The sequence below is a fragment of the Dendrobates tinctorius genome, unplaced genomic scaffold (assembly GCF_039654945.1).
Source record: "Dendrobates tinctorius isolate UK_male_01 unplaced genomic scaffold, ASM3965494v1 ptg000231l, whole genome shotgun sequence".
Taxonomy (NCBI): Eukaryota; Metazoa; Chordata; class Amphibia; order Anura; family Dendrobatidae; genus Dendrobates; species Dendrobates tinctorius.
In genome coordinates this window covers 1024780-1036360 of record NW_027361898.1, presented here as the reverse complement: position 1 = coordinate 1036360, position 11581 = coordinate 1024780, and the positions used below count along the sequence as shown (strand labels likewise).

The window sequence follows — 11581 nt, the reverse complement described above, 5'->3', positions numbered from 1 at the left end:
TTATAAGAAAATAAAAAAAGGATCAGTTCTCCAGTGCAAAATCACCTCGCTCCCAAAAAGCATAATGCCAAAATTACCATAAGTATAAGTTTTTTGTTCTTATCATCAACTCCCACCGAAAATTAAAACAATGAAATTCAGAAACAAACTAAAGCCACCGAATTATCGTATCCTGCCAGGGGAATGTTAAGGATCGGAGAAATTATGGTGCCTGTTCTAAAATGTGAATATTTTTAAAATAGTTGTCATTTTTTTATCAAAAATTTTGTATTATCTAAGAAAATTGTTAATAGATCCATTTTTGTATTCAATTATTAGATGTATTGTTTGAAGAACTTTTTTTTTAAATTAGAAGTTTTATTTGCTTTTTAACAATTTGCCATTGAAAATATTTATCCTTTTTTATTTAATATTTATTTCTTCACATTGTATTTTTTCAATTTGAAAGCAAACATATTTAAAGGTTTTATCACATTCCAATACATATGTTACAAACACTTAACATTATCTGTAAAATCTAGAAAGCTGGCAACATGCCTTATGCCCTATTTAGCACCATTTTCTTTATGTTTACATGTTTAATAACTTTACTTTTTTAGAATTTCGATTTTTGGGTAAAAGAAAAGGATTTTTAATTGTGAGAAGGTTTTTCTCTTTTGTGCATTTCAATTATTGTACATTTTGTTATATGTAATTTGTGATTATATTTTAAATATATATATATATTTATACTTTATAAATGTGTATATATAAATGTGAAGAAGTTAGAAGTTAATTATATATATATATATATGTAGAGCTGAGTAAAATATATATGTATATTTTAGCCCTCATGTGTTTAAAAAGTGTATGTGTGTACAATTGTACAACTATATATATTATTTGTGTTCTTTATAATTTTCTTTATATATACAGTATTTATGAATATTTATATATTATTTTCTTTATAATTTTTTATTTACATATTTTCTTTTGTCCCTTTTATATGAAAAGTTTTTTCAAAGTCATATTTTTAAAACATATACGGTATATACGCACACACGTGTGTAAAAAATATTAGCTACAAATATACTGTTTTTAATATATTTATATATTTTTTCTCATCTATTTTACAGATTATATATATAATGTATAAAAAAGTGTGTTTGTATAAAAAAAAGTATAAGTTAAAAATATATATTTTTACTTACAAGATGTAAAAGAAACACCCAAAAAATAAATATAATTATGCCTTTTCTATTTATATACTTATTCATACTTTCTTTTCGATCTTTGCCCCAAAAATTAAACTTTCATTGCAGGTTGGAAATTGATTAGAAATGATTATAACGATGACAGTAAGAGAATCTTTGTTTTCTTCGTATCGACAGCTCAATTTTCGACACTTTGAAAATACAAAAATAAAAATTCTTGCAATGTTAGAGGCGATGATTATTTTCATAGCAGCACTTTCTTTTTAAGGGTGGATAAAAAAATAAGATACAAATAAACCACTTATCAAATGAAATACATAAGAGAAAAATGGAAAAACCAAAATGCTTATTAGCCTCCTCCATCATAAATGTATATTATAAGAGATAAATCTGAAATCATCTGATTGCATATCAATATTTTTTTTTTAAAAAGACAAATAAGACTAAGCATCTGAGGTGGAAAACACTACCAAAGAATGAGATTTTTTTTTTTAGATTTTAAACTTAATTATAAAAGAAAATGGAAGAGAAAGAAAGATACTGAATTATTTTCCAAGTAAATCATTTCACAAAATAAATTTCCTTCTTTTATTGGGAACATGTGATAGATACAGAGAGGTACAAATTACTTACAGGTATAATACATGGAATCTCGGCCGATAGCAGCAAAGATTTTACAGAGGATATTTACAGGATATAAAGTGACTCGTTCGAGGAGTTTTCGATTTTTTTCCACTGAAGCTGTATATATATATGTATACGTATATATATATATACTATAGAGGTGATAGATATAATCTTTACTCTGTGTCTATGTATAGATATTTATATAGAGATTTATGTATTTATACACTCCTATATACAAGAATCCTTGGGATGGGGCGAAATTGAGAATTTTTTTTCATCAGCTTCCAAATTAAAATGTTTTTGACATTATTTTTTTTTAACTTTTCCCGTAAATTTAATTGCTATTTTGTAAGCTCCTTATGAGGCTATTACTGTACAGGGGTACCACACTGGCTTGGGGCAGCTGTGTTACCCCTGATCTGCGCACAGGGGGCAGCAATGAGCCTCAAAATAATACCACAGTATGGCTGAGTTCACACGTGGCGTTTTTTTCGTCTTTCCGCGGCGGTTTTAACCGTGCGATTTTGCTGCGAAAACGCAAAAAATAAACATCCCATGCATTCCTATGGGATTCCGCAATGCTGTGCTAATGCTGTGGTTTTTACCGCGGCGGAATCGCTTCGCGGTAAGAAACGCAGCATGCTCATTAATTTCGCGGATATCCCATAGGAATGCATTGTTCTGCTTACTTTCTGCATGTGGCTGTGCCCACCATGCGAAAAGTAAGCAGAAAATTTGCGGATGGTACCCACGGTCTGGAGGAGAGGAGACTGTCCTCCAGGCTTTGGGTACCATATCCCTGTAAAAAATAGAATTTCTAATAAAATATATTGTTATTCTCACCTTCCGACGTCCCGCGCAGCCTTCCCGCCTCTCTCCACGCTCCCGATCCCAGTAAGCCTTTGCGAGCGATGACGTCCGTTCTCGTGGGATCGCAAAGTCTCGCGGTCATTCGTGCGACGTCGTCGCGATCCCGCAAGAACGGACGTCATCGCGGTAATTTTCGCAAAGGATTACTGGGAGCGTGGAGAGAGGCGGGAAGGCTGCGCGGGACGCCGGAAGGTAAGAATAACAATAACAAAAAGTTAGTCACACTCGTCAAACACTATGTTTGACGAGTGTGACCAACCTGTCAATCAGTTCTCCAAGCGATGCTACAGATCGCTTGGAAAATGCTAGCAATTCTGTAAGCTAATTACGCTTGCAAAATGCTAGTTTTTCCGCTGGAAAATCGCGGGAATTTAAAATGCGATTTTCCTGTGGAATGGATTTCTGGAATTCTCGCGGTAATTTCCGCAAGATTTCCGCTATGTGTGAACCCAGCGTTAGGCTATGTACCCACATATGCAGAAAATTCCTGACTAAAAACCGGACTCCTTCCCAGGAAAAATGCGTTTTTTCCCGCACTTTTTTGCGCGTTTTTATGCGTTTTTTTCGGAGCATCCACAGTCTCATAGAATATAGTTTGAAATGCGTTTTTTACCTCAAAATTAATGAACATACTGCGCTTTTTACCCCAATGCGTTTTTTATGCAGAAAAAAACACATCATGTGCACAAAAATTGCAGAATGCATTATAAGAATGGGATGCTTAATGCATGCATTTTTTAAGTGTTTTTGCATGGAAATAACGCTTAAAAAATGTGAAAAAAACGCTTATGTGGGCACACAGCCTAAGAGCCACTTGGTGCCTCAGGCAGCAACCATGAGCCCTCTCTTATGTCACCTGCACCCATCATTTTTGGTAGCGGCTAAGAAATGAGCAGACATTCGGGAGAGATGGAAGTAAATGGCGACAGTCCAAGGTGTAACTAAAAGTCTGTATAAGTCTGTCCTCACAATACCATGGTGGGAATGTGGTGTGCCAGTGAGGCCGGGTGCGGCACCGGCAGGGTGGGGGAGTGGGCCTGCATGGATCCATTGGGGGGTCGGTGCCTGGCGCTCTTCTGGTGGGCACGGAGGCCAGCCAGCTGCGAGTAGGCGCTTTGGCACACCTGGCACTTATACGGGCGCTCCCCAGTGTGCAGTCGGACGTGGTTCCGCAGAGTGGAAGACTGGCTGAAGCGACGGTTGCAGAAGCGGCACACGAAGGGTTTGTCCAGGGTGTGGATCCGCATGTGAGAGCGCAGGTTGCTGCGGGAGTTGAAGCCTCGGTGGCAGATCACACAGCGCATGCGGCCGGACAGGACTGGCCCAGAGGAATCGATGCCACCAAATTCATCTGAGGGGGAAATAATATGAAAAATTTACTGAATACATTTACCCTCTTTGATCCCCTAAATTATCAGAACTGAACTCATCTGGGTCTCAGCCCCCTGCTGGACACTCCAGGAAATGCAAGCAAAAGACTACAGCTGCTAAGATGTGGGCAACTACTGAATATATTTTTTTATTTATTTTACTCCTATAGCGCCATTAATTCCACAGCGCTTTACAGACTTTATTGGCACTTCTGAGGGGCAAATAATATGAAAAATTTACGGAATACATTTACCCTTTTTGATCCCCTAAATCAGTGTTTCTCAACTCCAGGCCTCAAGACCCACCAACAGGTCAAGTTTTCAGGATTTCCTTAGTATTGCACAGGTGATAATTTCATCACCTGCTCAAGCATTAACAGCATCACCTGTGCAATTCTAAGGAAATCCTGAAAACATGACCTGTGGTGGGTCTTGAGGACTGGAGTTGAGAAACACTGCCCTAAATCATCAGAACTGAACTCATCTTGGTGTCAGCCCCCTGCAGGACACTCCAGGAAATGCAAGCAAAAGACTACAGCAGCTAAGATGTGGGCAAATCCAGAATATATGACATTTGAGCTGCATTACTGCTATTCAGAATACACTTTATAAAATCAAGGTATTTGGCATGTAAGTACCAGATAATGCAGGAGCAACGCAGGACGAAACTTCTGCTACGGCCTCATTTTCTGTACCCAGACTTTAAGCCATGACTATATCCATATCTGCCCCACCACTCACCATGTTTATTCTTCTTCTGCTCCTCTTCCAAGCCGGGCACACCGGGAATACCGAGGAAGGTGTTCTGAGAATTACTGTACCACACCAACAGCTCCTGGTCTGGAGGGATCGTCTGTGGGAAAGAAAGAGATGGTCAGGAATCGGCACCGCTCTCCAGCAGGATCACACAGGTGAAGCATCCCATCATACACTTCAACATCGTAGAAATCAGGGAAATGGTGCCACCTATACGGATGGAAGGATATCAGGACTGAACAATAGTATTCACCTGTCCTACAGTCTCCTCTCCCCGTAATGGCTGATAACAGGGAGTAATAGATTAGACTCACCTGTCCTACAGTCTCCTCTCCCCAGTAATGGCTGATAACAGGGAGTAATAGATTGTAGTCTCCTGTCCTACAGTCACCATCCCCCAGTAATGGCTGATAACAGGGAGTAATAGATTGTAGTCTCCTGTCCTACAGTCTCCTCTCCCCAGTAATGGCTGATAACAGGGAGTAATAGATTGTACTCACCTGTCCTACAGTCTCCTCTCCCCAGTAATAGCTGATAACAGGGAGTAATAGATTGTAGTCACCTGTCCTACAGTCTCCTCTCCCCAGTAATGGCTGATAACAGGGAGTAATAGATTGTAGTCACCTGTCCTACTGTCTCCTCTCCCCAGTAATGGCTGATAACAGGGAGTAATAGATTGTAGTCACCTGTCCTACAGTCTGCTCTCCCCAGTAATGGCTGATAACAGGGAGTAATAGATTGTGGGCACCTGTCCTACAGTCTCCTCTCCCCAGTAATGGCTGATAACAGAGAGTAATAGATTGTACTCACCTGTCCTACAGTCTCCTCTCCCCAGTAATTTGTGATAACAAATAACAATAGCTTGCATTAATCTATTCTCCTTGATATTGGGATGACTTGGGTGTGAACCCCTGATATTTTGAGCTGTGCTGCGCCCAGAAGTTTCCTCAGTCATTGTCATCTCTGTCACTCACATCCTTTTGCTCCGTCCCCCCGGTGCCCCTCGCTGTCTCCCAGTGTTGTGCTCCTTGGTTACCAAGGACATTCGATGAATGAGGTTATTAACATGTGACAATTAATAGAACAACATGGGGAGATGGGCAATGAATGTGCCGCTCTGCTGCGCTGGTGGTGCAGCGGCACTTGCACAATGTTGCAGAGAGGTGACCTTGAGCCCGACACTGTGGGACATGGAGTACAGGCTGTACAGAGTCTATGCACTCCGTGATCCCAACTCCAGTGTGTCAGGCAGGGGCAGACATCTCATTAGTGCAACCTGTGCAGCCACACTGGGGCCCGAGAGGTCAGGGGGCCCATATATTGTTCTTGCACAGAGCCCTCTTCTGTTTGTGTCCACCAGTGGTGTCAGGTGAGTGATAATCAGAGGTCTGGAGCTGCAGCCGCCCCCTCTCCCCTCACAAAGAGAGAAGAGTGACATCACTTATCAGAAGCAAATCAACAAATGGCCGGGTGCTCGCAGCTTCCATTAGGTAAGTGATGTTTACCGCGGCGGCCGCGCTCCAGCCTCGTGTATTCAGTGCTCAGCGCCGCACTCCCCGTAACCTGACATTTGTTAGACGCCAAATTGATTTTTTCCTGTAAAAGAAGAGTCATCTTCCCGCTGCGCCAAGGAGATGCCAGCAGATCCTATTGTTACAGGAGGTTGACAGCGATTAACGGAGGCCATTACCAGCTTGGAAGGCGCACAGAAAGTTCTAGATCTCAGCCCAACTGGAGTGATGATTGTGAACAGAAATGGCCCCATGATGGTAAGATCAGGTCAGGGACCCATGTAACCAGTGAGGATAGCATTCTAGACTATTCTACATATTATCCAGAACATTTGGCCCTAAGGTGACCCCCATCCCTGTATCTAGGAGATGATGAGAGTGTTACCTCTATGGCCTTGTAGAAGATGCTATTCCCAATCTGTACCACCTCCAGGTTCTGCTCCTGCTCGTTGCGGGCACATTTAATGTACGTCATCCAGCTGCGGTGATCCTCCTGACTGGCATCAATGAAATAGCGCACGGTGCCATCCTCATTAAAGACCTGGGAAGGAGAGAGGACAGCAAATGGTTAATGACGGGCGATGCAGGGCCTCAAAGCAACATCTGTCCAGTATCTTCTATCTCATATCTAGCCACATAAATGTTGCAATGAAGAAGCTCCACATTATTCTGGTTCTTGAGCTTCAGAAAGGTTCTACAGAATCGAAACGTTGCCACATGGGCTAATAAAGAGGCCTCCACTTTTATCGCACCTTACTGGAGCGCTGCTTATTTTTCTTCATATGTTATATTGGGCTTGTGCCCAAAAAGCTTTGCACCCCTCATTTCTGGATCTGCTTTGTTATATTTTTCATATTATCTATTATCTCATATCTTTATAATGTAGTAGCTATCAATCACATATCTATGTATGTAAGTCTCCTATCATCCATCTCATATCTACATATTATTTATCTATGGACAGCGTGGTGGCTCAGTGGTTAGCATTGCAGTGCTGGAGTCCTGGCTTCAAGGACAACATCTGCAAGGAGTTTGTATGTTCTCCCCGTGTTTGCGTGGGTTTCCTCCGGGTACTCCGGTTTCCTCCCACATTCCAAAGACATACTGATAGGGAATCTGGATTGTGAGCCCCATCGGGGACAGTGCCAATAATGTCTGTAAAGCGCTGTGGAATTAATGGCGCTATATAAATGAGTAACATAAATAAAATCTATCCTTTATAGTCTATCACATATATCTACAGCCATCCATCTCATATCTATGCAGTATTTATCTGTCCTTTATAGTCTATCACATATATGTATATATCCATCCATCTCATATCTATATAATATTTATCTTTATAGTCTATCATTATTATTATTATTATTATTATTATTATTATTATTATGCATTTATATAGCGCCATTTATTCCATGGCGCTTTACATGTGAAAAGGGGAAATATAGACAAGTATAATAAACATGTGTAAGACAAGGGACACACAAGTACATAAGGAGAGAGGACCCTGCCCGCGAGGGCTCACAGTCTACAGGGATGGGTGAGGATACAGTATATATGTATCCATCTCATATTTCTCTTTCTGTCACATTTCTATCTTTCCATCTGTAGACTTGTCTCTGACTTCCTCTGCTGCTTCCTTTTCCCTCCTGGTCTTTGCTGCTCTCATAGAGGCGATCACAGGAGTCTGACGTCTCTGATGGAGGTGCTGCAGCTTCCCTCTCATTACACTGCACTGCCCTGTAACTGTAGTGACACTACAACTCCCAGTGTGCCATGTCATGCTGAGAGTTATAGTGTCACTACAGTCCTGTAGACACCTGGACCATTGCTGTAGGAAGAGCTGGGGGCTATTTTCAGGTGATGGACAACCCCAGATCTAATTATTGACATTCATAGGGTCAATTACTCCACTTGTCCTGAGAGCTGACACAATGGAGCGGCACTGCAGCTGTGAGCTGGACATCAATGGCCTCCATTAATCTCTGGGGGCAGCTGGATACAGTTCATCTAATTCAATTAGTTTCTCCCCTGGGGGATCCATCATCTGATCTTATCTGAGCCCCCTGGTTGATGACCACTCACCTCCCACATCAGATTGTTATTCTTGCAAAGGTCCACATGCTCTGGGGAGATGACTCTGCCGGTGAAGGGTCCCATCTCAGTCCCGGCCTTGATCCAGGTCTTGGAGAAGATCCCTAATCCCTCTCCAGGGATGGAGCTCTGGGCAATGATGACTTCTGTGGGCAGCACCAGGCTGGAGAGCTTCTGCACCTCTGTGGGGAGAAAAGCGCGATGGAGATCCTCAGCAGGAGACCCTGAGCAGGAGACCTTAGAAGGAGACCCTGAAGAGGGGACCCTGAGCAGGAGACCGTGAGCAGGAGACCGTAAGCAGGAGACCCTGAGCAGGAGACCGTAAGCAGGAGACCGTGAGGAGGACACCCTGAGCTGGAGACCTGAGCAGGAGATCCTGAGCAGGAGACCTTGAGGAGGACACCCTGAGCAGGAGACCTTAGCAGGAGACCCTGAAGAGGAGACCCTGAGCAGGAGACCGTGGGCAGGAGACCCTAAAGAGGAGACCCTGAGCAGGAGACCCTGAGGGGGACACCCTGAGCAGGAGACCCTGAGCAGGAGAACTTCACACAGCTGGGAGCAACTCCTGCAGAGAAAACAGCTCCTCAGTGCACACCCCGGAGGCGACAATCACACTGCGACAATTCAACTTCAATTAATTTCGTTTAGACAAAAAGGAAATATTTTCTCTCATTGCTTTTCCCTAATCCCCGATCTCTAAATTCAGTTTCTAGCAGCCGTTAATTACCGACACTTCGGTAATAATGAGGGATATTGATGAATTTCTCGAATACAACGAATTGTTTTATTTTTTTTTAGTTTTTAATAATCTCAACCTTTACATTTAAATCAGCCACTATTCTATAAATGTCACAGGACCTTTGCCGCCAGAAAGATACAATTTTGCAGCAGAATTACGATCTTTGAGTGCAGATTAATCCAATCTCAAGTACTGATAATTAACAGATTTAATCTTATTAATTTACTCCCTTTCTTACAACTTCTGTAAATTTCACGGAACATTTACTTGTTTTGCAAAAAGTTTTTTACCGTTTATAATCAAATAATATTTAAAAAAAAAAAACTATTTCCAACAATCGTTGGAGGCCACTCACAATTTTATACATTTCACGGGATTATTACACATTGCATCAATTTAAATGTTAATTTTATCTCTATTTATTTATTTTTTCCTCCCATCTATAGTACAGACTTATCTGGCGCAGTCAGGACAACAGCAAAAAAAAAATGTATATGTAAGACTATTGGAAACTTCTGAGAAAAAGGCGCAAGTGAATGGGATTTTATCTAACACGGAACCTTCGACAATGGGGGAGATTTTCGGCTATTTGTTGTGGAGACAGAGGTTAAATAGTGTCCCCCTCCTCATCTACCCGTCCAGCAATTTGTCACACTGGTAAAGTGATGGGCATTCATGAAACCCAACAAGAAAGAAATGACTCATTCTAAATTCATTAGTCTGTATGGAAAGTGTCGCAGCTACATTGGCGCATCATGTAGTGAGGACTTGCTCCAAAGCTGGAGGAATTCCACCTACAAAATGGGGAGATTAGCTGCTTGACATCAAGTGAATGCTGATGGAATTAGTCTTCATGGTCAATTAGGAAAGGAACATAGGGGATAATGGGAGTCATAATGCCCCCTTCACGGATGCCAGGACAAGGGAGCTGGATGGGGCACAGATTGATGAATGAGGAATAAGGACCTGAGACATCTCAAAGAATAGGCCACTTTTTTCTTCTCTAAATTCTTTTTAAGTTGGTTTAAGTGGAAACTTTTTTTTTCTCAGGTCAAACTCAAGTTAACTAAATGAATGTAAAAGCTTTTCTTCCCCAGTCTGACTCTATTACATGCCCTGCTCCACTGCGGGGAGAGTGGGGGCGACACTGGGAGAAAAGCGAGGATTTCAGGGCTGGTTGGTAAAGAGGAGATTCTGGTGGGAACATGGAAAGGAGAAGATGCCACAGTTGTGGGAAGCCCACTGAGGGGTCGTCTCCGCCATCACTCCCAATTATCCGGAGAGAAGAACTGTACATAGTTACAGCAAAACGAATTCAAACTCTATGGAATGTTGGAAGCAGTGAAGGTGCCACTTACCTCCAGAGAAGGACTGGGCCAGGACCTCCGCGGTGAACGCAGTTTTGGGGCTACTGTGGTTGCTCTTCTCCTCAAACAGCTGCTCCCCCAGGACGTTCCTCCAGCGCCCATAGAGGAAGCTGTGCAGGATGTCCGAGGTGATCATCTCTGCCAAGCACAGACCTGGCTGCTTCAGGCCACTCTTCAGCACCAAGGCTTCTGCGGGGAGCACTGAGCCCATCATGGGTCCGGGGAGGCTGATGGTGCTAGTGCTATGGTGTCAGCAGGACTGTGGAGTCACCCCTGAGCAGCCTCTACCTCCTCCGAGTAGCACTGTGTGGCACTAGCCTCTTTGCAGCAGCCCTTCCCTCTTTATATGGGCCTGAATGACCCTCCTAATTGGTTATTAATGACCTCCCTGACGTTGGAAGATAGACTTGTTCCACAGGAGAAGAGAGAGCCTCCTCCTCCCCTGAGAGACTGCAGGATAAAGAGCAGAGGATCGAGGGAAGGTGGGGAGGAGGGGAGAGACAGCCCAGCACATCCAGCCACCCCCAGACACCTGCTCCAGGCTCCCCAAACTGCCCTTACCCCAAACCCAGGAGGGTGCAGGTATGGGACCATGAGCATGGAGGCCCCAACAACTCAACACTCTTCTTTCTAGAAAGACTTCTGTCTTTCTTTTCTTCTTTCTCGTTATTTCTTTCTCTGTCCTCTTTTTTCTTTCTTTCTCTTCTTCGGTCTTTCCCTCTTTCCTAATTGACCTATTTCTTTATTTTTTTTTCTTTCTTCCTTCCATTTTTCCATTTATTGCACTTGCTTCTTCAATTATATCTTCCTTTATTAGTTTGTTCTTTTCCTCCTTTTCTTTCTTTCTAGTCATTCTTTGCTTGCTTTTTCTCTCTCTTTTCCACTTTCAACTTCTTTTTCTTAATTTTTCGTTTCATTAGGTCAATCTTCTCCATTAATGTCCTTTTTTTGTCTTTCTCTCCTCTATGTATCTGATAGATTCTTCCACGCAGTGCAGACATCTCTAGTACTCATTCCATACATTAGCGCTATACAGTATGTCCGCATTGTACAA

General features: G+C 42.3%; 1 protein-coding gene across 1 annotated transcript; it reads right to left on the bottom strand.

The window, feature by feature from the left end:
• Window positions 1–1767: 1767 nt before the first annotated feature.
• On the bottom strand, window positions 1768–10857 carry PRDM12 (PR/SET domain 12). The gene is made up of 5 exons (XM_073555928.1): window positions 10519–10857; window positions 8413–8603; window positions 6713–6868; window positions 4802–4913; window positions 1768–4041 (listed from the first exon to the last, which is right to left on the bottom strand). Exons 1-5 carry the CDS (start codon window positions 10739–10741, stop codon window positions 3656–3658), a joined length of 1068 nt encoding a protein of 355 aa, XP_073412029.1. The 5' UTR covers window positions 10742–10857; the 3' UTR covers window positions 1768–3655.
• Between the last annotated feature and the right edge of the window lie 724 nt (window positions 10858–11581).

Coding starts and splice junctions, on each gene's coding strand:
- PRDM12 (XM_073555928.1), bottom strand. CDS start 10,741: ATGATGGGCTCAGTGCTCCCCGCAGAAGCCTTGGTGCTGAAGAGTGGC. Junction 8,604..10,518: donor GGCCCAGTCCTTCTCTGGAG/GTAAGTGGCACC, acceptor TTCTCCCCACAG/AGGTGCAGAAGCTCTCCAGC. Junction 4,914..6,712: donor TCTTCTACAAGGCCATAGAG/GTAACACTCTCA, acceptor TCTTTCCCACAG/ACGATCCCTCCAGACCAGGA.